Here is a 26,126-nt window from a genome sequence, read left to right as displayed (position 1 = left end):
AATGAACAGTGCTTTCCATAAAATCAATAAAATGAAAAATATACGAAATAATATACATGTACTGATTTCTTTCGAAAATCGACAACTATGAAACTATGAACCCTTCCCGGACACAAACGGTACATTGTGAGACAGGAAATTGTAGAGAGAAACAAGCCCTATAACATAGGATACAACATTTTAATGAACAGTGCTTTCCATAAAATCGTAAAAAAAATGTGTGTATTTTGGGTATAAAATAAAAAAAGTGTGTATTTTGTACTATTGAGGAAACAAAAAATGTACAAGATTACAGAAATAAATTGAAAATAATATTTATATTAAAAAAGCATTATAATATGTCACTTTTTAAAACATGTTCTTCAATCCTCCCATTTAATAGCTAGTAAGAAGTATCATTTCAAATATGCGTACATAGTGGGCACACAATTTTTTTTAATAAGAATGATTTTTTTTTCAAAATTTTAATAATAAAAAAGTTTTTTCTCTGTTAAACATAATCTAAGAATGAAGACATACTGTAGTAACCTCAGAGGAAAGGTTTCATTATTGTCTCGACTGATATAGTTAATCTCTCGACAGTAATGAAACACTTTTACACGATAATATGTAATAACTAATGGATAAAATGTCGTCGTACGCCACTGTATAGTGTCTGAAATTCCTCCACCTACAAACCCTTTTTCGGTGTTCTGTACCTGAACCGAAGCAGTGATCTACCGAAGAATTTGCACCTGCAGGTCATCTTCACGGGCATTCTTGACCTACTCAAGGAGACGGTGTATGCGCTCGGTGTCGCGCGTAGACGGTGCTTTAGCATCGAGAAGACGGCGTTGCCAAGTCGGTGATTCCGGCAGCCGTTTTGGGGAATTTCAAATATTGTTTATATTTCGGGTTAAAAAATCTTGTAAACTGGGAAGTTCTTTTAAATGAAAAACCTATAAATGCTTTAATATACAAAATTCATCGTCGATTATGTTATACAGAGGTCGACAAAAAGTTTATAACAATTTTGTTATAAATAATTTCTATTTTTTTAATGTTTTAAATTTGTTAGCTTTATGACGGGTCATTTCTTAAAGAAAGTCTGGATATTTTGCTGCACTGAAACAGCAACCTAAAAGTAAAAAAATCTTTTTTTTTTAAAACGCTAGTGCACACAAAAAGCAAGACCAAGACAAAATGTCGACATATTTACCAGGGACGTGCATATGGGTTATCACAGGAATATTTTTCGAGTAAAAAAAATATGTACGCCACTGACTTTTTTTCCTCTTATTAGCAAAATTGTGTAGGTCATTTAATGCAATTAAAAGTTGCATCTTGATATCTTGTCTATTCTTCGATCTTCTCGATGAGATGAATACAATTTTATTAATCACAATTAAAATTAACATAAAATTAATAAATTATTTGTTTAATGTAATTTATTACTTAATTATTAGAATTTATAACACTGATGTAGTGCTACCTACAGCAAATTCTCAAAAAAAAAATAATGGTATATAAGATAATTAAAAAAGGCCGATTTTAAAAATTTCTAATATAATGTAACCTTAAAAATATGCATTATTTTTTTATCAATTTTATTATTTCATCAATGAGACCGAAATCGACGAAATATCAAGAGACAACTTTTAATCAGCATTTAACGGTCTACGCAGTTTTCTTAACAAGAGAAAAAAAGTCAGTGGCGTACATATCTATTTCGAAAAATATTCCAGTGATAACCCATATGCACGTCCCTGGTGAGTATGTCGACACTATTTTAGCATTAAAAGATGTCGCACTTGTAGTAACTTTTACCCTCAAATTTCATTAGAATCTCTAAAAGCACTTGGAAGAAAATAATAATAGAGATATAGATCAGAGAAAATAAACAGATCTGGTTAAAAGAAACATCTTTTCTCTTTGCCATTTTTAAAATAAATTGAAAATACATAACCGAGTTATTTAACTTTAAAAATTTTAAAAAATAATGGAAACATTTTGAGAACCGCTGTTTTCGCAAGGTTTTTCGGCTTATTCGACGCCTCAAGTGAATAAACAAGTGGCACTAAAAAGTTTTTTAAAATTTCCCGAAAAATGTCGAGAACAATATAAAATTTTCGACAATTTTTTTTCGCAAAAAAAAACTCATAGGCGTGTTTCTGGGGCCGAAATATACTACCAGTTAAAATATTTGCTTTAATTTCTGGAACAAAAAATAATAAACAATAATGAAAAATAATCAAATAAAAACTACGTAGTAATATTCAAAATAAAGACAAAAGAATTTACAAATCACATTTACTAATGTACCGAAAACGAAAACATTGGCCAGAGAGGTATGGGTACTTTCGGAAAATGTCAGTTTAGTAGATATGTGACATTGTAACGATTAAAATATCCACCAAAGTTAAGTTGTTTTTACGGTAAGATTTCCCCGACATTTTTTCAAATTCCTGGGAAACCACCCGGGAAAAACCTTAAAAATCTGACATGTCCAGCAAAAACCGGACGTATAGAAACCCTATGACTAGATATGCGATAGTCTCGGCACAGGATATGACAATACGAACGTAATATACTGAATTTAATCATCAGGATTTTTTCTGTTAGTAATCAGGTTTTCTTAAGGATTTTCGAGTAAACTGATATGACAACAACGCTCCAAACCACGTGGGCGATCAAATAGGTGCTGTTCTCGCGTTCTCAGTTCGAGTTCGCACTTCCTTGTCGGTACGTAAAGTCGTTCCACACGTCTCGGAAACTCGGAAAAGTGTAATAATTTTGTGTAATAAGAACTCCCGGAAGGAGTTTTTCAGTTGTCACAGCGTAATTAGATTTGCAGTGGTTTAAATTGGATTTTCTATCATCAGCGGTCATCAAAGAGAATCTTGTTTCGGTGAAATAGCGCCTACAGGTATTTGGATTGTTATTATTTTAATGAAGTAGTGAAAGTGAATAAGTTTAGGGGTGTGTACTGTGTACGTTAATTTATTCTTAAGATGTATTTAATATGTGACATTTTGTGTTTAGTTTAGTCATATAATTTTTTTTTCTGTGGGATTTAAATTGAAAAGAAAAATAATATGACCATCTCAGAGAAATTTTCTGAGCGAGTACCTAATTCTTGTCAAATAAAAAATGACGCGAGTGTCTTGAAGTCTTGGCATGAGGTAAAATGAGAAATTTGATCCTATAACTAGATGAAGTACCTAGGTATCGAAAAATGAATCTTATATAAAAAGAAAATCAGGTACCTACATAATAATTCTATAGGTAAAATGAGCACCAACAAAATTTTTAGGCCTGTCAAAATTTTCCAGTTTAAAGAAAATCAAATTACAAAGAAAAATAAATGTATTTTGTTAAATATAATTAAACATTTGAATTAAATAATATTAAAAAAATACAAAATCCCATCAAAAAACAGGCTAATACATTTCTGAAAAAATTAAATATCAAGAACAATCAAATAAATGTTAGAATTAAATAGAAATTAATATTTTTAAAATGTGCTACAATTTCTCTTTGTTATAAATAATTTAATTTAGTATTTTAGTTACGAATTATATTAAATATAGTTAGTTATGAATAATGTTTATTTATTTATATTCTTAATAAAAGTTTCGCCTACGCCTATGGTGGACGATGCTGCTTTTTAGGTGGTGCTGTGTCAATTATTTAAAGAAAAAAGTATTAAAACGTTCACCACGTTGGACCACGCTATTTCCCACACCCTGTATTTTTTACAATTTGTTAAATAATTTAATAATTACAATAATACAAGTAAATCATTACAACAGTTAACTGATTTTTTGATCTATTTGTTTACAGCGTAGTAAAATACATTTGCATGAAATTATTGAAAGTGCAACTAGCGCGTTTAGCAGCGAATATTAATCTTAATATATCACTTACGATTTATTTTTAATAATATAATGTATGGATATTGCATGTCTAATACATATTAAATAGAAATATTTATAGATATATGTTCTAATAGATGTTTAACAGAGATATAAGTTGTGTTTAGTGAAAATGTATAAGTAACAGTGGTTTTCGGCCAGACAAAAATGCCAAATAAATTGTAAAATAGATTTAATCAAACGAAATTCACTAAAGTTAACCGTACACGTACAATTTTTCCGCAAGGCAAAACTGTCCAGTAGAGACCTTGCGGATTTTCTTTTAATACGGGTCAGGTTATTTTTTTTAATGACAGTATCGTTTGTAGCATTCGTCTCAATCTCTTTCAGTTTTTCTGTCGATCTTTTTTATTCCTGTCTTTAAGGTTTTCCATACAAGGGGTTTCCATAACGCATGCAGTACATTTGTACTGCACACGTGACAAATGATATCAGAATTGGGATATCTTTTTTAAAAAAAGAGAAAACGTTGAGTATTTCATTAGTTGCTGCACATTTTCAATTAAATGCTTGATATTGTTGGTAAAAATTAAATATTCCACGTTACATACTGATACTTCCAAAATTTTTAACTCTATGCTTCCAAATTAATTCACCCCTTGCATACCAAATAAGCGTGAGATAATGTCTGTCTGATTTCTACAGGTGACATTCAAAAATGACAGAAAATACAATTTACTTGTCAGTTAAAATGACAGACACTGACAATTCTGGGTTTAAAAATCCGGACATGTTCGGGTAAATCCGGACGCATGGCAGAATTACATGTTACACACCAAATTTTGGTGGGTTAACTTTAGGGCTTACCCTACCAGACACATTTTTGTATAAGCTTATAAACACGAACCATAAAATTACCACCTTATTAAATAATGAAAAATAAAAACTGGACTAAGCTATCGAGTTATTTACATATTGCCCACGATGAAAAGAAAACAATTTTTACATAATTTCTTAAACCGCAGCTTTATTTATCTTGTGGTTGTCTCAGTTTCTTTTAATGGCTTATACTTTGATTCTTCATAGTGGTTTTTCAGAGAAAAAAACTAGAAATCCACTTTACTGGTATTTATATACAAGCTATATTTAATCACAAACAATAAATCAATATGATCAATGATTTCCTTGTATCTTTATTTATGCCTTCAGGCTTTGATTGCAACCTGCTGATGTAATAAATAACAATTTTTTACAATTATAAATTGTATTCGTTTTTGTTTGATAACTTCATTATCATTACTGTAATACTGGTTTAATGAAATACAATTCAGTAGAGAGTTGATGTGATAAATTGTAAATTGAAATATTTGAAATTGATTTGTTCGCTTTTGATGCATTTGTTGATGTGAAATAAAGGTTTTATTCCGTTGCAAAACCAGGCGAACCAGACCTGTAAACTACGGTAAAGAACGGTTCCTGAAAAACATGGTTTGATACGGAACGGTTTGGTAAAATACTGGAAACATAAAAAAATGTTGAAGTTTTCTAAATTTCAATAACTCTATTATAAAATATATCTTTTGTGCATTTCACTCTGTACCTATTCTCTGCTTTTACGTTTGCTTCTTCTTTTCAATGGAGTTTAATATTGAAAAGTACTTTATTAATAAACTGTTAAACTCGTTAGACAGCTCAAGTGAAGATTTGCAGGTCCAATATTAAAACAGATCAATAATAAATAAACAAATCTAATCAATATTTATATTTTAATAGCTTACAAAACATTCACGATTACTTGTTGTCTTGTTTTTCATGTTTTCTTTAAAATGTTCCTGTCTTTAATAAACAATGGCTTCATTGGTTTAAATGGTCCTAAAAAGTCATTTTATTAATGAAATGTATTTACCTTTACTGCCAACCTCCATTGCTTTTGGATGTAAATACAAAATATTATAACAAATTTTAGAAATTAAATGAGAATTTCACTCGAACTTCCAATATTTGCTTGATTTCTGTCACATAAATGACATTAACAAACAAAACCAGCCTTCGCGCGCTGGTTAGTTTGGTGACAGTTACAACCGAATTTTTCAGGAACCATAAATCAGGAACCGTGTTCCGTAATAAGAAAACTTTCAGGAAACCGATAGAAACGGAACATAAAACCATAACCAAGGTGAGCAACAGAATACACTCAAAATGACAGTGACAGTTGTGCCTGTCATTTTAATTCAGAAGTAAATTGTATTTTCTGTCATTTTTTCCAGATTTTGGCTCATAAACGAGTTTATCATGTGATTTAATTTAAATAAATGCGTTTAAAAAATAGTTTGAAAACAAAATATTAACTTTAATCAAATATGGTTACCCTCGAATTTGGGACACCCTGAATATATGAAATGCAGGTGAAATTTTAACACCATACCAAAACTAGTTCATAATGTTTCACTCTTTATTTGCGTAATAAAATTACCCATAAAAGCTAACCCAAAGTAAGTTATTAATCGAAATTGTATATGTACCTATAACTTGATTGAAAACAGCCTGTATTTATCAAACCGACCGAGTAAATCATGTATGAATAAATAATTCGTAAATAATACGAAAAAACATGTAATACCGGTTCGTGCAATTCGAATTCGCTTGACTGAAAAGTCGTTTGAAATTGAAAATAGCCCGATGATGGCAATTAAGCGAAAACATGCTAATTATTTGCAAATAGCCTTATCTTTCGTAATCTTAGATCGTGTGCGTATGTAACGTACAGGTTAAACGTCACTAATTATACTTAAATACCTCGCGTACATTTAAAAACGTCAAAATTTTTGTTTCATTGCCGAAGTAATATTGCGACCCGGGTTGGGTAACAACACGTAGAAAATTAATTTTCTACGTATATGTAGAAAAATGCGTAGAAAATGTCGAATATGTAGAATATTAAGTAGAAAATGACCCTCTATATTATTACATTTTTAGTTTCTACGATTAAAATCCCTTCAAGTTTTCGTAGAAAATGCATTTTCTTAATAATTTAGACCTATATCATATACCCATGGAATATTGACATTTTTAACGATAATATTACTAGCCCATTTGTATACAAAAAGAAAACTATTTAAATCTTTATAAAAGATTAAATATATCACCATTATATTTCCGCCCAAATATTAATTAATTACATACTTAATTGTGTTAGTTAATAAATTATTCTAAATAAATGTGGATTTTAATCAGAAATCAATATAATAAGTTCTGTTATTATAAATAAGCATTCGTCAAAAAATTAAATAACATTTTTAAGCTGTCACTTTTTATCACACTCTCTAATACACATACAAAATTCAGTTTTTTAGTACTTGGAGTATATTATTAATCAACGTAAACAGTCAATTAATGTAGTTTGAATACTGGGATCATAATTGGTGCACTTTAACAAAAAATATTTAAACAGTTTTTTATTTTTTAATGAAATAAGCGATCTATACCGACAATATTAGTATCTGTACTCTTTGAAAATTTGTTACCTCTTTAAAAATAATCTAAAATGTCAGTATTCCATGGTAATGGTCCATTGATAAATGAGGTCTAAATTATAAGAAAATGTATTTTCTACGAAAACTTGAAGAGATAGGTAAAAAATGGTATAATACAGTTTGATAGACAACTAAATTGTGCATCTGATTCTTATAAAATATACAGGGTGTTCCATTTAAATTAAACAAGTTATTGCCGTTTGAAGCTAGTAATTATTATTTAAAATAAATTTTTAGATACTCTGTATAACGTAGTATATTTTTTATTACAGCAACACAAAATTTAGTAAATAGAAATACTTCAGTACAATATTTGGTTTTAAAAACTTAAATACGCCTAGAGAAATGAAGCATTAAAATTATTACTGTATTTTGACAAAAACCTAAATATTTCAAAAACGGCAAGATTAAAATGCGGTAATATTAAACATGAGATTGAATAAGGTATGGACTTTTAAATAAACCCCTTCGTCATTGTATTCGTCAATATTTTCACTCTTTGTCTATAACCGTGACGGATGATCGATTTCATCGTTGACGTCACTACGTTGTGACGTGAGAAACGTCATCGGGAGCCGACGTTTCCTGTCTGGGTGAAAGTTAACCGCCACCAAGACCGATTTATCATCTGGTTTCATCTATTAAAACACTACTAATGCGCCAGTGGAATACGATCATTGTTATCTTATTGATTTATTTGATTTTTCTTTAACAATATACGTTTATTCAGAATTTTGTGTTAAAAGCATCGTCTACAGACTTCCGATACAGAATATCCATATCCATAGACAGTGGTTTAAGGAATGGGAGTTTTATCCACTAATATGAAGCGTTTAAAGTGATATTTAATCCACCAGTTGGATAATAGTTATTTTTTATAAATGGTATTTTATCGTCGACGGAAAAGATTAATTTTTAATTTTTAATTTTTAATTTTTAATTTTTAATTTTTAATTTTTAATTTTTAATTTTTAATTTTTAATTTTTTATTTTTAATTTTTAATTTTTAATTTTTAATTTTTAATTTTTAATTTTTAATTTTTAATTTTTAATTTTTAATTTTTAATTTTTAATTTTTAATTTTTAATTTTTAATTTTTAATTTTTAATTTTTAATTTTTAATTTTTAATTTTTTATTTTTAATTTTTAATTTTTAATTTTTAATTTTTAATTTTTAATTTTTAATTTTTAATTTTTAATTTTTAATTTTTAATTTTTAATTTTTAATTTTTAATTTTTAATTTTTAATTTTTAATTTTTAATTTTTAATTTTTAATTTTTAATTTTTAATTTTTAATTTTTAATTTTTTATTTTTTATTTGAACTTATGGTAGCCGCCTACATTAAGACTACAAAGAATATGCTTAATAAGACATTTTTTTCTTTTCGAATTGCAGTGAGACAAAGGCCTAACACCCCCACATCACCTGTGACTCCTACCACCCCCACCACCCCTACCGGAAAAGACCCGTTGGGCGACGACCAAGACGACATGATACCGGAGACGAGAGCGCCCCCTTTGCTGACGGACGACGGCCTCATAGCCCCCCGGAAACCGGCCAATCCGGTGAGAGAGGACCCGGGCAGGCAGAACCTCCACAAAGAACTGTTGTTCAACCAAAAAATGTAAGTAGAAAAAAAAGATATAGTCTGTCCAACGACAAGATCCTTGACAGTGATAGATGTACCTGTCATTTTAATTTCAAGTTTTTAGTTTATTTTATTTTACAAAGAAATAAGTTGGTACAAGTGGAACGCATAGCAGGAAATTAATATATTTAAAATTTGACTGATAAGTGATTACTTCAAAATAGTGTCAAAAAAACTGTATACAACTGAAAAAATGTAATCGATTTATTTTATTTTAAAAAAACGGTATGTGTTAATACAAAACAAACAAGAACAAAACATCACATACCAAAAAAATATAAAAAAGAACTATTTCTTACTTTCAAGCTTCAAGAAACTTCCCGCATTTATTATTATATTTATCAATATAACTTATGTACAAATACAAATTTGTAATATTTCACAGGACTAAATAAAACAGCATAAATAAAACAAACTAAAACACACCGGAAAAGTCTAGGGATATTACAATTTTATCGAGCCATCGTCAGTAATTTTATTATTTGCATTTCTGATACAATAAAATTAAAATAAACAAATAGTTTACAGGACGTATTGGAAATAAAAATGCGAAATTTACCGAATTTTTCAAATTTACCTTGATTTTTATTGAACTCAAAAAATTACACACATTTTTTTTATTCTAAACTGTGAATTAAGATAAAACGATTTTTACTTAATAAAGGGTATGGCCTCCTCTACTGTTCATTACAGCCCTACATCGTCTCCCCATGCTCCTGATCAGGTTGTCGATCTCTTCTTGAGGTACAGCCTGCCACGCTGCATTCGCGGCCCGAACCAGATCCCTACGAGTTTCACGAGGCATACCCATTCTCAAAATTCTTCTTTGGACCGCGTCCCATACGTGCTCGATGGGGTTTAGGTCAGGAGATTGTGCCGGCCAGGGTAAGATGTTTAATTGATGAGCATTGATAAACTCACTTACCACTCTGGCTGTATGAGGCCGTGCATTGTCATGCATGAGAATGAAGTTTCTCCCAAAATCATTGGGGGCATATGGTAACACGACAGGCTCAAGAATTAAATCACAATATGTGATTCCTGTTAGAAACCTTTCAAGAAAAACGAGATCGGTTTTTCGGCCTAACTGGACTCCTCCCCAGACCATAACTGTTCCACCTTGATAAGGGTGCACTTTCTGAACATGATCCAACTGATTAAGATTTCCCGGTTCTCTCCATACCCTTCTCGAATCCGGATGAATTCCAAAGCGTGACTCATCCGTGAAGAGAACATTGGCCCAACATGATCTTGAGCCCACAAATATCGTACCTCTCGATTTCCTCTCGTTAAGGGTTGAGCTCTCCAGGGGCGTCTGCTTCTTAAGTTAACCTCTCTTAATCTATTGCGAACAGTGTCAGGACTAACGGTTACATTATGTGTTTCCTGGAGAATTAAACTAAGCTCTGGTGCCATAAGAGTCGGTCGGTGTCGATCATTTAATTGTAAAAAATGATCTTGCTGAGGGGTAGTAATGCGATGTCACCCTGTGTGCCTTTTAGCAACATCACCCCTTTCACGGTAGCGTGCACTTAATCGCGATATTACACTTTGCGTTGTGTTTAATGCTCTAGCTACGTCGATTTGGCGCATTCCAGCTTCGAGCATACCCATGGCCCTTAGCATTTCGTCTCTGTTAAGATGTCTACGCTCCATAATGTCGTTTAATACTAAACAGAGTTATTTGAATGAATTCTGGCCAGTTATCATAAAAACATAGCCAGTACAGGTTAAATTCGAACAATTGATGCTAGGTGTTTTTTTATACATTTGAAAAAAATGCACAAACACTTCTGCAAATATCCCAAATTTAGAAATAACTAGTGTGACTAACAATCGGCCTACAAATATGTGGTTGTTTATTCAAAACATTTATTTTTAACTTTAATAAAATGATTTTTCCGGTGTGTGTATTTTATTAATAATAGCACTTACCAAATTTTATACCTTAAAGGTTGATTAATTAACTTTAATCTTAATTTTTTTGAACCAGTACCTTTTGACATTATTTTTCTGCAGTACTAAAATCCATTATTTACCTATCGTGTGATGTCGATATTTTACAGCTACTCTAGTAGTATATTATGTTTAGTACAAATTATGTTTAGTACAATCCTTGTACCATATACGAGGTGCACTTATCTACGACGAGGTGGTATACAAACTTTATTTATGATAACTTTATTGGCGTATTAGACTTTCTGCCTGGGCAACGAGTATTAACTATAAACTGTGCTCTGGGTCTACAGTTAATTTTCCCTTGATTTTTCCTCCACTTGACGTCAAAAGACACAAAACACACATAGCACGCCCACTTATGGCCTCTAAAATTGTGCACAGCGCCTGACCGGCACAGTTATTAGAGAGATATCAGAAAACCGAATAGCGTCATGCAGTATTTACGCGTACCTTATCATGGTTACAATATGCGCGAAATTATATGTCAATTTTTAACGCAACACCCGCTAATAACGTTACCGCCTGACGGAATTTGCGGATCAATTACACCAAGCGCTATTTCTAAATAACGTTTAAAAATTGCTTAAATGGGCATGTGCGGGTATTTGACAACCGTGGCCGGCCGGCGAGATCTTTTATTTTAGGTTATGTTTGAATTGTTTTGAATTATTACTTTAGTTTTATTAGGTAATTTGATATTTAAGTAGCTGGGATTAGTTTTAATTAAATAAATATGGCCCAAAATATGGATTCCACCTCTTCCAATATTAAAGAACCTATGAAGAGGCTTAAGGTGCGTATTCTTTATCCGAACGAACGAACGAACGAACGAGCGAGCGAACGAATGGAATTCGGTATATTTGGACGGTGGACCGAACGCATGCGGTCGCTCGTTTGCTCGTTCGCTCGGCCATCCGTTTCGAGTCGGTACATCAAAGGCGTTCGCAAACGAATGGGTTAAGGTGTTTTCGTTTGGTTCTAAAATCCGGTTCCGTCCATACTACTACCGAACGAACGAATAAACATTCGTTCGTTCGTTCGGCTAGTGAATACGCACCTTTAGGTTTACAGCAGATGACGACTTAGCCCTTCTAAGAGAATTTGTTGCTTGTTGCCCTAAACCCACTCTCAGACGTTGAACAATAAAGTACTGGAAATAAGCACTTTTAAACAAAACAATTTCAAAGTTTTAAATTCAAAGTTAGGTTAAGTTTAAATAGCGGACGCGACGCGAACAGAATTCTTTCCGATCCGATAACTATAAATGAAGAGAGTTAATACCACCTCACGTAAAGGAAATAACACCTGGCCTTATTAACGTCCATGCACGCTATCCGGTTTAGCGATATCTCTCTATTCAACCGCACAACTCAAACCGCACAGGAAATTTTACTCATTTGCACATCGTCATAAAAAACAATTTTCGTACCACGAATTAGGGATAAGATTTTTATCTGTATACATATAGTATACCTAATCTGTGATGTCACGTTAGTTTTTCTATACCATTTCCTTCAAAACTCTAAAAACAAATTTTTCAAAAGACTTCTTTTTTCTTTTACCGTTCTTTTCAAATGCTTAGATATACCTGTAAAACTGAGCTTAATTTTTAAATAGTCCAACAAAACCCTTACGTCACTGCCTACGCGAAAAATACACCTTTCCGTGTCTGAAACATGCCAAAGAAGAAAAGCGGGCCCTGAGTAGCGAGAGTGTCGAAACAAAAGAAATACGATCTGGAGAACACTCGTTCTCGATTTTTTCTTTAGAAATAATGACGTCGACGCTACTGCCTACAATATGCTGACGATGAGGGTTTCAAGAAAATGAAAATAAAAAATGTATAGGGCACGGTGAAATTTTAATTAGAAGGTATTTTGCTCTGCGAAGGTTGTTGAAATTGTGAGGAAAAAAATGGAAACAGGTTAAGTGGGGTCTGACCCGCTAGAATGAAGTATTTTCGAAGAAAAAGGTCTATTGTTTAAGTAATTATAGTTAAAGATTTTTAAGAATTGCCATCTCGGTGAAGCAGGAAGAATTTAAACGCAGACCTAAACCCTAGATTTTTGCCACTCATATTTTTTAATTCTTGAAATCAATTTGAAAAAAAATAGGACTCGGAGTTCTCGGAATTTAAAAATAAAACGCCGTAACAATAGCCCTTGAAGTTTGAAGAGGTAGAGTGCCAAAAAAAAATATTAGGAGTAGGCTGGAAAAATTATCGTTTATGGTCATTTTAAGGGTTACCCTGACGCCGTTTTTTTTTTCTCGATTATTTATCAAGATCTACTACAATACCCACTATATGTAGTATTTTAAGATTTGTGATTCAACCATTGTTGATCAATCTGTACTATAAATTAAAATGAAAAAAAAACGGCGTCATGATAGCCTTTGAAATTTCTGCCTGGAAACTGTCTATCTTTTTTTTCCTAAATTATGTATTGATTTTTAGTAAACTCCTATGCCAATTTTCTGCACGACATAATTTCAGTGATTGTTATTTGAAAAACCACTGTTTTTATTCGATCAAATGGTTATTCTGTTTAAGCCACAAGGTTTATATTGAATTGATACGATTAGCAGAAAAAAATTCTAGTCATTTCATATCAACAATTTCTTAAAAATATTTGCAATTTCAACAATGGGCATGATTTGTAATCTATTAATAGTAATTTTAGTATTATTGTCTAAAGTTCTCTGTTAAATTCTTGATAAAATGTCTTCAATATACTTCAGTACATTTCCAGCGGTATATAAGTATAAATAATTATGAAAATAGATAATACCTATATGATAAGAATACGGTAAAAATTCAATTGTTTACTCAGTTTGTTTACTTTTGTTACATTAGAAACCTATTATGTTTCGCGTGAATGTTTGTTAAGCGTTATCAGAAGTCCCCCCTTAAATCAAAATAAATTAGTTTAAATATTCTATATCGGGTGTGTCAAAAAGTTCAAGATATACAGGGTGAGTCTTAAATAAGTGCAAATATTTTCAGGGGTGGTATATTTCGACCCCAGGAACACGTCTATAAGGTTTCTTTCGCTAAAAAAGATGTTGATAATCGTGCATTTTCTTTTAAATTTCCCTGTATATTTTTCGAAAACTTTTTAGAACTTTAGAACTTTAGAAGGTTATTTTAAATTATTTTAAGTTAGAAATTAAAGTTTGTTCGTTATGTTGATGCTGTCTAGAATTCCATAACTTTATTAATTTTCGAAATGTTAAAAGGCGCGAAAATATTCTCATATGTAACAGCATTAAAGAATACCAGATCTCGTTTTTTTATCTGAAAAAATAAAAAGAGTCACTTTTTAGACGCACCCGGTATTATCTGGTGTTATCTGGTGTTAAAACTCTAAGCAATATAGTTTGCATAATATAATAATGTATGATTACCATTTTATACTAAATGATGCGAACATAATATTATTGGGCAATATTATTGCGCAAATATATTGACCGTCTGTGGGCCCCTTAGTCGCGAAACGTCACCCAAAATATAATTGTTTCTATTGAACCTTCCCAATACCCACAAATCTTTCTAAATACTAATTACTGAGAACAATACAATAATCACAATGAATTAGAAAAACTGATACCAAAATTTCTTACCTTATTTCCTACCAAGTTAACTTCTATTTTCAACAATGGAATGGGATCCGTAGTACCATCTCCGTGAAGAGCTTCGTACACGGATAGGAGGGAGTTCTTACAACATATTCTCAAAGCTTCTTCCATCAGCTTGTCGAAATTCGTTATATATCGCACCCACTGGTGAGCCATCTTTAATTTTGTAAAAACTCTTATTAGAAAACAATCTTTAAATAGTTCTTAATTTTATCTTTTTATTCAAAATAAGCAAAGTACTAGAAAATACCCTAGGACCAGCGAAAATATCCCAGATCATATATACTTATGTGGATAAACCAACGCCATAAGTTTAGCATTAAAAAATATGTCTCCAATATCAAGATATGTCATTTTCAAACCTTCTTTATTGCAATTATGAAACGTACAATAGGTTTGTCTTTTCCGAGAACCTTCCTTTGCGCATGCGCATTCGAAGCTGCACGTATTTCCAAAATAATCACAATTTTATACTATTTAGAAATTATACATTTTTATGGAAGCGAACTATTCATTGTCCTCATATTGTCATAATCTTATTTCCATCTTTGAATAAGAAGACTAAGGAAGGAGCATAATGATATCTATGTATTCATGCATGGTGGGCGGAAAAAGGACTCTAAGCTGGGGATCCTTGACAGTTCTGTTTGACGATTCATTTGACACATTTGAATTTGATTTGAAATTTTGTGGATTTGTCAGTCTTTACGGAGCTTATTTTATGTTATTTATTATTTATTCTACTACTGATAGTTGTATAAAGGTAGTAAATCTAGATGGAAACTGTGGCAGAACTTAAATTAGCAGTCACACTATCGCGATTTATCGAAAAAGACTCTAAAATAGTTGGTTGTGTAGCGTGAGGTAGATCTCGGCAAAAATCGAGTGAAATAATGGAACAACTTTTCGCTAGTAAGTGACTATATAATATACATACGGGTAGTAAACCTATCATTTATGAAATTCACTTAAATTAACAAATTGTATATTTTTTCTTGCATTTTTGCTTTTATTTACTACTTGTCCTGTGTACTTGTCAAAGATTAGATGTCAAAGAATTTAGATACGCCAGACCCATGGTACAAAGAAAACAAGGTATGATCGATAGCGGCTCCAATTTCGTTAAGTTTGCGCATACCACCTGTGACGTCATACGCCATACAGAAAAATATCCATATTGTTCAATTGCCACTAATAAAAAAAGACCTAAAATAGGGAAGAATCAGGACATAACCCCAAAAGTTATGTCAAATTATCGAGCTTGACATTTGAAAAATTATTTTCGCGTTTATTGTGTCATCTGTTTGACAATTTGAAATTGGCGCGCGGAGCTTGCCGACCAATGGTGCCGTTTATCACCTGTGACGTAGTAACCAACCTGCGCAATATCATACCTTGTATTTTTTGTATCATGCGCCAGACCTATGGGAGGCAACAGGTAAGCATTCAAAAAGAATGTGTCTCATTGACATTAAGTTGTTGCATAAGGTGCATTTCGGAGGGGGTACATTTCTGATAATATATGATTTGGTAAGATATGAGTGTCCTGTGAGGGTTCTAACAATTATTAGTTCCCTCGAGGATGTCCCATTCATTTTGAAGTATACTGAAGAACACTTTTTTGTGGAAATTTCTGAAATCGACAACGGATGGAGTTCCTTCAATATTCTGTAAGAGCGTTGCCTCGTTAGCCAGAACGCGTCTGCTCGGTCGTTACCAGCAATGTCAGAGTGTCCAGGAATCCACATAAAGTTAACATTGTAGTTTTTTTCAGTAAGTTCATATACTAGATCTCGATTGCTGCAGGTTAGAGAGTTTTTGGGGTTTAAAGAAGCAATACTGTTGAGGGAACTAAGTGAATCAGATAGTATTAATGCTTCAATCGATGGCATGCTCCGAATTTGGATAAGAGCTTGATAAATAGCTGTGAGTTCGGCTGTTAAATGCCAGAGAAATTAGGTAATCTGATTTTTTTATTAGCAACCGGGCTGCAAAAAGCACAGCCAACACCTTGGTCAGATTTCGAGCCATCTGTGTAAAAAGAAATATAGTCACGATATGTTTCGTCTAAAATTTGTATTAGACTAGTTTTGTAAAGATATCTGGATGTTTCAGATTTTTTAAATTTACCAAGGTCCATATTGAGTGAAATAGGATCTTTCCATGGAGGGGGCAGTGTGTCGGAAAAAGTGGATACAGGGATATTAGGAATGTTTTGTTGGGAGGAAAATAGGTCGTATCTTATATTAATGGGGCGTTGGTATATATGAACAATATACGTTTCACTCTCTTGTAAGTCGAAGAACTTGCCATAGTCAATCAAAAAAGGCTTTGACTTAATGGATATTCCATAATTAAGAGTATGGAGAATTCTCCTTCACCCTGTATAGAAAAAATTATTATTATTGAGTTATTGACAAAAAGATATTTTTTTATTATTATTTACAGAACAGCAACGATAATTGGTTCCAACGTTAGAACCAACATTTGACACGGTTTTCGATAATATTGCAATTGGCAAATGTGTCTCCTACACGATGGGGTGAACGTTTGTTCCAACATGGTTCCAACGCTGGATGCTAACCTGGCACATAACCTGGCACTACATTTGTGACATTAAATCAGTGTCGTATGTACTTTTGGCTTGAGCAGATATAGATAGATATTCATTTATTTGTTCCCATTAACGAAAAGTTACCCGCAGTAGTACCCGCAGGCATGGAACATTGTGAAAATAGCAAAAAACAAAACTTAAGACTTAATATAAAACACAAACAAATACACTTAAATAAGGAAAACAAACTAGAATAACACTTGACAACAAAAAAATATAAAGTGTATGATTCGAAAATGTTTGTTGATGATGCATTTATCCAATAAAATTGTCATTTGAAAAAAAAAATTACGGGCAAGCTGATTTTTTCAGAGTTTGTCAGCGACTGTCTTCTGAGTGTAAAATATACAAAATCGGCAATTTTCCCCTTGCGGTTTTTGAGCAATAGGGGTGTTTTTTTTGAAACTGTACTACAACAAAATAATTAGACGCAAATTGTACATAAGAACATTCTCTATAAGTTCGCCTAATGAATTTTTTTATAAGTTTATTATTTCCGGACTTAGCGGCCGTTTCATGAGCCCTTTGGGGTGGTTTTCAAAAAGTTTGTTTTACAGCAAATTGACCCGTATGAAAGTTGTTCATAATAAATGAACAAGCAACTTTTCCTCAAAATTTTTTTTGTAGCTTCATTATTTTTGGAGATAGCATCCAGTTCATGAACAAATTGGGGTAGTTTGATCTGGGCGCTATCTCCAAAAATAGTCAAGTTACAAAAACAGTTCATAAGGCAAAGGTATAATATGTACTCTTATTTTAAACGAGTTTCCTAGGGTGAATTTGCTGAAAAAAGAGTAACATTGAAAACTACCCTAATTTGTTCATGAACTGGCCGCTATCTCCAAAAATAATCAAGCTACAAAAAATATATGAGGAAAAGTTGCTTGTCCATTTATTATGAACAACTTTCATACGGGTCAATTTGCTATATAATATAATAAACTTTTTGAAAACCACCCCAAAGGGCTCATGAAACGGCCGCTAAGTCCGGAAATAATATAATATAATAATAAACTTTTAAAAAAATCATTAGGTGAACTTATAGAGAATGTTCTTATGTACAATTTGCGTCTAATTATTTTGTTGTAGTACAGTTTAAAAAAAAACACCCCTATTGCTCAAAAACCGCAAGGGGAATATTTCCGATTTTGTTAATTTTACATTCAGAAGACAGTCGCTGAAAAACTTTTTTTTCACTCTCTATACGGCGATACAATTTTACTGGATAACATAGAAAGCAAGTACTTTGTGCTTGTGTAATGTTGATTTATTTTATTAGTAATATTGTTTAATTCCTTAATAATGTAAAGTGTAAACATTCAGAATGGAAATAAAAACAAATAATAGCGCATCTGTCAATTACTTTAATCACTTTTAATGATTCATTTGAAACACTAGCCTCAGTAATACCGAAAAATTAATCATCATAATCGACCATATGTAACCCAGTTTTAACAGTACTATGTTTATGCGAGCTGAAATAAATGAATGCGTTTTAGCGCATACCGAGAAAAAAGGGCTGACAACATCCGGTATGCAACGCGGTTACAGGGTGGTCGTTTTTGTAATGCACAATGGAGTTATACCAGTATGTTTTAGTTTTTTTTTTTTTGATTCTGCGACATTGGAATATTTTGCAGATGGAATGAAAAAAATCGGCACGTATAGCCGCCCATACTAAAATATGTTAATAAAAAGTTGGTAGGCAGTTCTTTTAGTTTCAATTATCTCAAAAACTGCGACTTTGATTGATTTTGATGTTATTTCAAATTTTGTTGCAAATATTATTCCTGATCTTAAATTGAAAACGGCGTTTCGCTAGCTATTGTAATTTTGGAGTTACGAATTTTTAAAATTTTTAACCCCCTTACCAACCCACCACCCCCACCAAAAACTAATAGCCAGATTCTCTGGTGCCATAGTATTTTTGTGCCAAATTGTGTTACAGACAGACGGACAGACGAACAGACAGACAGACACCATGAAAATATTTTGTATTTAGGTCATTTATGACCCAAATAACTCATTTTGAGTGAAATTAAAAAAACTTTTTTTTCGATCTTAATAGCCTACCATACCTCTTGGTATGGTCGGCTAAAAATTTGAAGGATTTATATACTATTCTAGCTTTATAATTTTATAATGTTTTTTTAATTTTTATTAAAAAACGACAATTCTATTTATCCGGCCGGATAGCTGTGGCCATTAAACCAAAATACTACTACATCTATATCTCTGACAACTACTAACTGCTACTAACCAACAATTTGTTTTGTGTGGTCTGTGGTCTGTTTTTGTTTAAATCTTTGAATAAGAAGACTAGGAAGGAGCATATCAAAAATCTTAGGTACACCGCGATGGGCCTCAAATATGGCCGACTTAAATTCCGGTTTATCAGTGTCGTTCTAATTTTATTTAAAAAATGTAAAACTATGATGTAGGGTAGACGTGGGGTAGACTCAATAATTTGTTGTTTTATTTTACGTTGTGAATAAATGTTGGTAGTTATTAAAATTGTTATAAAAATATATAATTCTAATAAAAATAGATAAGTTATAATAGGTATTTATTAACACAAAGATCCGATACGCTACTGAAGCAGGTAAGTCAAATTAACGTATCTAAATTCTTTGACATCTAATCTTTGACAAGTAATAAATAAAAGCTAAAATGCAAGAAAAATATATAATTTAGTTAATTTAAGTGAATTTCATAAATGATCGGTTTACTACACGTATGTATATTATATAGTCACTTACTAGCGAAAAGTTGTTCCATTATTTCACTCAATTTTTGCCGAGATCTACCGCACGCTACACAACCAACTATTTTAGAGTCTTTTTCGATAAATCGCGATAGTGTCACTGTTAATTTAAGTTCTGCCACAATTTCCATCTAGATTTACTACCTTTATACAACTATCAGTAGTAGAATAAATAATAAATAACATAAAATAAGCTCCGTAAAGACTGACAAATCCACAAAATTTCAAATCAAATTCAAATGTGTCAAATGAATCGTCAAACAGAACTGTCAAGGATCCCCACCCTAGAGAGCTTTTATGGTGGCTTTTCCGCCCACCATGCATGAATACATGGATAGCATTATGCTCCTTCCTTAGTCTTCTTATTCAAAGGTTTAAATGTGTTGTTCATTATTCATGTTGGGGATTTATTTTTAAATTTTTGTTAATCGTTAGGCATTGTCACTCTAATCGCTGTCGTCTAGAGATTGACGTCATGAAACTTATTATCTATTGTCATTTCCTAGCCGTCTCCGACACCGTTTTTTTTTCGATCATTTTTAGGCAAATTTTTGAACTTTTTCTCACAGCTCCCTAAGGAAGTACACATAACTCAAAAAATAGGCGTGAAAAGAGCCACTAAAGCACACGTGTGTTATTTTTCTACCACACGTGTCTGTTAGGGTGTCCATGTTGGTTATTTAATACCATGTGTTTAAATTATCTCCTTATTATGCTATTTTCTTAAAAAAAATGCAATTAATTTTTGAAAATTAAGCATTTTGTGCTTTATAGACTTATTGTCTAGACCATAAACAGTACCAAGTATAAAATTTACAATATTTATACATACATATATTCTCTCTAAATTATTAAAAGTTAATGCATATGTTCAGTTTTAAAGAGTTAAAAAAAATAATCTACTTTTGAACGAAAATTACAGATATCTGAGTTTGATTGGACTATACTACATATATTGTGTAAGATATTTAAAAAATACCGGATATAACAACATAATCAGCCATTTAAAATTAGTCACCTTAAAGTGAATCAGGAAAATCGATTTCAGGTCCAAGAATGTTTAAGGAAAAACCTTTTAGTGTACTGTACACTAATTACACTGACTGTACAATTTACGAGTTGCGTAACAGACAAAAAAGGTGCTAATCTATTTTAAATTTTATCCATAGACGTTAAAAGAAATAGATGGATGATTATTATGCTTATAAAAAATCGTCAAAGAAAATTAAATAAAGGAATAAAAATATCTAACGAAAAAACTTAAAATAAAATAGTCAAAGTGTAAATAAATATTCAAATGCATTATAAGTAAGAAGAGTCATATTTAAAGATTTTTTCTTTTGAAGTGAAACTTATTTAAACTTATATTTTTTTACACGTAAAAAACAATTTTTTATGCGTAAAAAACTATTTGCTACAAGCAAAAAACTATTTTTATGTGCAAAAAACTATTTGTCACACGTAAAAAACTATTTGTTACAGGTAAAAAACTATTTTTTACGCGTAATTTTTTTTAATTTATTACTTTTTCAACATTTCAAATTACACTTTTCACATGTCCTTCAAATTCTTCAATTTAATAGCTATTAGTAAGAAGTTTCACACTAAATATGCACACAATTTTTTTTATACAAAATAAAACTGACTTACTAGTCTATTGTAAAATTTACTAGTCTATTTAAAATCAGTAAGCTATCTATTAGTTATAAGATCTATGGTTTTATTTGAATATTCCATTTTTATAGATTCCTGTTAAAGATTACGTTGGTTATTTACTTTAGGCTCTTAAATTAACTGAATTTACCACATGCCACGCGTGATGGAAATAAAATCTTTAAACCTGGAAAAGCTGTTAATTTGGGAAAAATAGGTATATTATTTAAATGTAATTGTAATGATAGCGTTATTAGTTCCTGCCATTTGAACATGTTTTGAGCATTATTGAATTTTCATCATTATGATTATTGAAAATTATATAAAACAGTAATAAATAATATTTTATTAATTTAATTTTCCTTTTTTTTTGCAGAGGTAAGAACGTCTTGAACCAAAAGACTGAACTACAAAGGGCCTTGGAACGACACAAGGACAACCTTGCCAAAAAGCAGCTGGAGAACCACATAGCGGCCAAGGTACCGGAATTGGAAAAAGTCATAGCGGATCGGGCAAAAAGGCTCGAAAAACCTGACAAAGTTGAGGTAAAAACAAAAAATCACTTTTTATCATTTTTATAATCACTAAATATCTGTAGGAACTTTTCAAATTATGCACTTATTTATTCTGTGGTTACTGTGAAAACAATTATTGAATACGTCAATCAATCCTAATTTATGTCATATACTAACACACCAAATCTCGTTTTTTTAACTGAAAAAATATGAAAGTTATAGGGGTGAGCCACTTTTGAGACGCACCCGGTATAGTGTAGTCAACACAATACAGATATTATGTTTTTTACAGTTGGGAATGGAACTTTTGGTGTTACAACAGCAAAATAAAACACTTATTTTACACAAAAAAATATTAAAACACTTACACTTTAAAAGTATTCCTTCACCAAATTGTTAAGAAATGTTTTTGACGCCGTTTTTTTTCGATCGTATGGTATAAAAATGAATTTAATTTTTTAATATAATATTAACGGTTTATTTTCTTTACAGAATGAAGAAGACAAGGTGATAAACAAAGAATTCCTCCAAGCGAGGATGAAATTGAAGGCAACAAACGAACTAAAATAAGACTCTCAACGTCATCAGGAAAAATCGAATCATTTTTTTATGAATATATAAACATATATATTTTTACATGAAAAAAAAAACGTTGTATGAAACAATCAATCGCCGTATCAATTATAATTAATATTATAAGCCATAACAATTTTTGTGAAAGAAAAATGTTATATCATGCCATAAAAACGTTCATTAATCTGTTTTTTATCGACAGGCTTCCAAAAAATGAGCTACATTAAACATTCTGGACTAAATTTTGGTTGGTTGAATATCGATTTCAATCAGTTATAATAAAAAATGTGTATTTTTTTGTTTGTTCATTATTTTTTTGTATGAAAATTAGTCGTAAGTTATAAGTACATATTTAATTTAATGTGATACATGCTTAAGTACGAAGCAGAATTATAGTTTTGACGTTATTATTGTTTAGCTAAATGTGAGGGTGAATCTAATGTAGATGTGTAAGTGTACCTAGTTCTAAGAACAGTGTATTATTATAGGAAAATGCAGAAATATATTTTGTACAAAATGTTTTTAAGGTGTTTTATTTCCTATCCAACTAAATATAGAGAAATCTTTGACAAATGTCGCATTAAATCTACGTTTTGTTTAATTAAAACTTCGATTTTCATTGCAAAAAAATGCTAAAACCACTAAATATTCGAAACTAGCAACTTTTCTCACCTTTACTCAATTATTTTGAACAAGAAAAAGATCATCGCTCATATCAGCGTGTTTCATCTGTTTTTATTGAACTCCTGGTAATTTATATGCATTTTTTACTTCTTGATTACTTATTAGCATCAATCTACAGGGTGACTATTCTGAAAAGATCCATATCACTTTTTATTTAAGATTATTTTCACTCCAAACCTGCATCATCCCATTCACTTTAAAATCCTCTGTTGAATAATTGGAGCTTTTTCTCATTCTCATTACCTTTGTTCTTTCTAGAAGTTGTTAAATCATAATTAAAAACTGAATTATAATAAAAAAATCATACATAAATCACAAAAAAACCAGCAAAAACAAAAAATAAACAGAAACGATTTTCTTCTTTTATTTTAAGACACGAGGCGCCATCTAGGCCGACTAGATCGAACAAACGCTATAAAGTTTTCTACCTACCGTCTGAAGTTAGCCTTGAATTTCGTCCTTTTCAGTCAAATTTGACAATCAAAGCAAACAATGGCCGTGCATCAGATGAGGGATCTATCGATCTAATATTTTTTCGTGTTTTGCCGTGTTTTAAAATGTGATTTTGTTTGTGTAGCCGAGCAAAATGTGGATCCCGACCAAAACAAAGAAATACGGTGTCGGTAAGTGCTCTCTTTGTGTTAAAAACCCGTCCAGAAGGCTTTGATATCGAACGAAATATCGCTCATCTAGCTGATTGTGATATTGCGATTTTGTTTTCCATTAGGAATTATCAGCATTTCCTTTATTATTCTAATAGATTTTGTAGGAAGTTACCCTTATCATCAAACCATTTAGTTAATAATAGTTTAAATTTGTGTCGATGTTTGTTTTGGAACGTAGATAAATTAAATTTTTGCAATGTTTTCAAACTTCTTACAACTTTTTCGCTGATGTATCAGTTTTCATCGAGGTGGTTCTAAATAATTAAGAACGGACAAAGTCAAAGTTTAAACAAACACCTGAGTGAAACCAGTCAGTAACTAGGATTTATTTTAGTTCCCTTGAACACTGCCTATTTCCTGTGTGGAAGGTTCTTGACAAGACATTCACATCTCAATATTTTAAGTGCCGTTTCCTCTGTGTCTCTGACTGGAATTATAATAAGGATTATTTTAATTTCGTCGGGGATGAGCCTTTTTAGTCGACAGTGGTGGTTATTGTTTGAAAGCGGCGACCTGCTGATTGTTAACAATAGCCTCTATTTTGTTTAAGCTCCTGTGTTTAAGATAATTTTAATTTCTAATAAATTACAGTTCTTAGGGACTAATTTTTGATGATTGTATTATATAATTTGTCAAAAAATAACACTGCTTACTTTTACATAGAGTAATTTTGTATAAAAGGTCTTGTATAAACCTATAAATAATACCTATTCTCTATGTAATTTATTTTCCGTTCACCTTGAAGATATGAAATGAAAATATTAGGTTTTCTGTAATTTTTTTGTTTCTAGACTTGATAGATATTTTATAAATTCCATTATAATAACGGAACTTTGCAATTTAATCCTCGAAGAATATCTAACAAACTTGATAGTCATGCTCTTTTTATAGTAAGGCACTTTTTCTCAAAAATCTATGAAGCATCATAAATTTAACGTCTGTATTTATTAAGATAGCTTTTTATCAATGAAAAAATGTAGAAATAATAACAAAATAATAGAAATAAGTTTATAGTAGGTGTTAAATCTGTATAATTATTAAAAAAATATATTTGAAACTGAAAAAATCTTAATTTCGTGCTTTGGGATAATCGTTTTTGTGCAATTTATCTATAAATATTCTGTCTTTTACATAATGTTATCTTTTATAATTATTTTAAGATAATTTTAATATCTAAGAAATGATATGTTTGTAAATAGGAGATGGATTTCTGATAATTTTAGATTTTACAGGGTGGTCCGAACTGTATTCCGCAAACTTCGGCAACATATTCTGCAGATAAAAATAATTAAAAAAAAAGTTTGTGTAAATATATATGTCCTAAAATGCTTAGTTTCGGAGATACAGGGTGTAGAAGTTTCATTTTTACTTCGATTTTTTCCAAATAATTTCTGAAATAATGTCAATATTTGGATGAAAATTGGTGTCTGGGAGTTTTTAACTGAATTTTTAACTTATAACATTTCCCATATAAAATGACAGCGATCTTCGTTCCATAGTCATCGCTGACGCCGTTTTTTTTTCTCGCTCATACGGTATTTAGTCAACATGTTTAATTTACTGCAAATAAAATTTTTTCAAATAAGTTTCCGGAATACAGTTCAGACCACCCTGTATATGATTTATACTTTCTATGTAATGCATTGCACCTTGAAGACACAATTAAAATATTAAGTTTTCTATATATTTTTTTGTTAGGTATTTTATAAATCTTCTAATAACAAGAGGACTTTGTACTTCTTCAAGAATTACTATTAAACATGACAGTTCATGCTTTTTCTAACAAAAATGATATAGAACCACATAAAACGTTTTAAAAATATCATTGAAACATTATAAATTATAATACTGTATCTATTGAAGATAAATTTTTATCAGTGAGACAAAAATAGAAATATTTAATAAGAAAATAATGAAAATATTGTATTTGCAGCTCGATTTGCAATAATTTCTGTATTTGTAATTAAAAAGTCATTTTAATGCAAGTTTTATATAAAAGTTCAGTCTTTCTCCATGAAGTTATCAA

General features: G+C 31.1%; 2 protein-coding genes across 7 annotated transcripts in view; both read left to right on the top strand.

Annotated features, from left to right (window-relative positions):
- The window catches only part of LOC115877737 (protein FAM107B), a 105,524-nt gene extending 82,252 nt beyond the window's left edge, over nt 1–23,272 (top strand). For all 4 annotated transcript variants that reach the window (XM_030894032.1, XM_030894031.1, XM_030894030.1 and 1 more), the window contains 3 exons: nt 8,785–9,013; nt 22,040–22,208; nt 22,671–23,272. In XM_030894032.1, the coding sequence (XP_030749892.1) occupies nt 8,785–9,013; nt 22,040–22,208; nt 22,671–22,748 (476 nt within the window). In that variant the 3' untranslated portion in view covers nt 22,749–23,272. The remainder of the gene's footprint in view (nt 1–8,784; nt 9,014–22,039; nt 22,209–22,670) is intronic.
- Nucleotides 23,273–23,928: 656 nt separating this feature from the next.
- Nucleotides 23,929–26,126, top strand: part of LOC115877735 (dedicator of cytokinesis protein 3) — a 92,968-nt gene continuing 90,770 nt past the window's right edge. For all 3 annotated transcript variants that reach the window (XR_004049396.1, XM_030894025.1, XM_030894023.1), the window contains exon 1: nt 23,929–24,058. Coding sequence is in view for 2 of the 3 variants with exons in the window: in XM_030894025.1 (XP_030749885.1) it covers nt 24,022–24,058 (37 nt within the window). In the remaining variant the exon portion in view is untranslated. The remainder of the gene's footprint in view (nt 24,059–26,126) is intronic.

This window comes from Sitophilus oryzae, unplaced genomic scaffold, assembly GCF_002938485.1.
Source record: "Sitophilus oryzae breed Bouriz unplaced genomic scaffold, Soryzae_2.0 scaffold_1498_pilon_pilon, whole genome shotgun sequence".
In the NCBI taxonomy this organism is placed as follows: domain Eukaryota; kingdom Metazoa; phylum Arthropoda; class Insecta; order Coleoptera; family Curculionidae; genus Sitophilus; species Sitophilus oryzae.
This window is presented reverse-complemented; position numbering and strand designations above follow the sequence as displayed.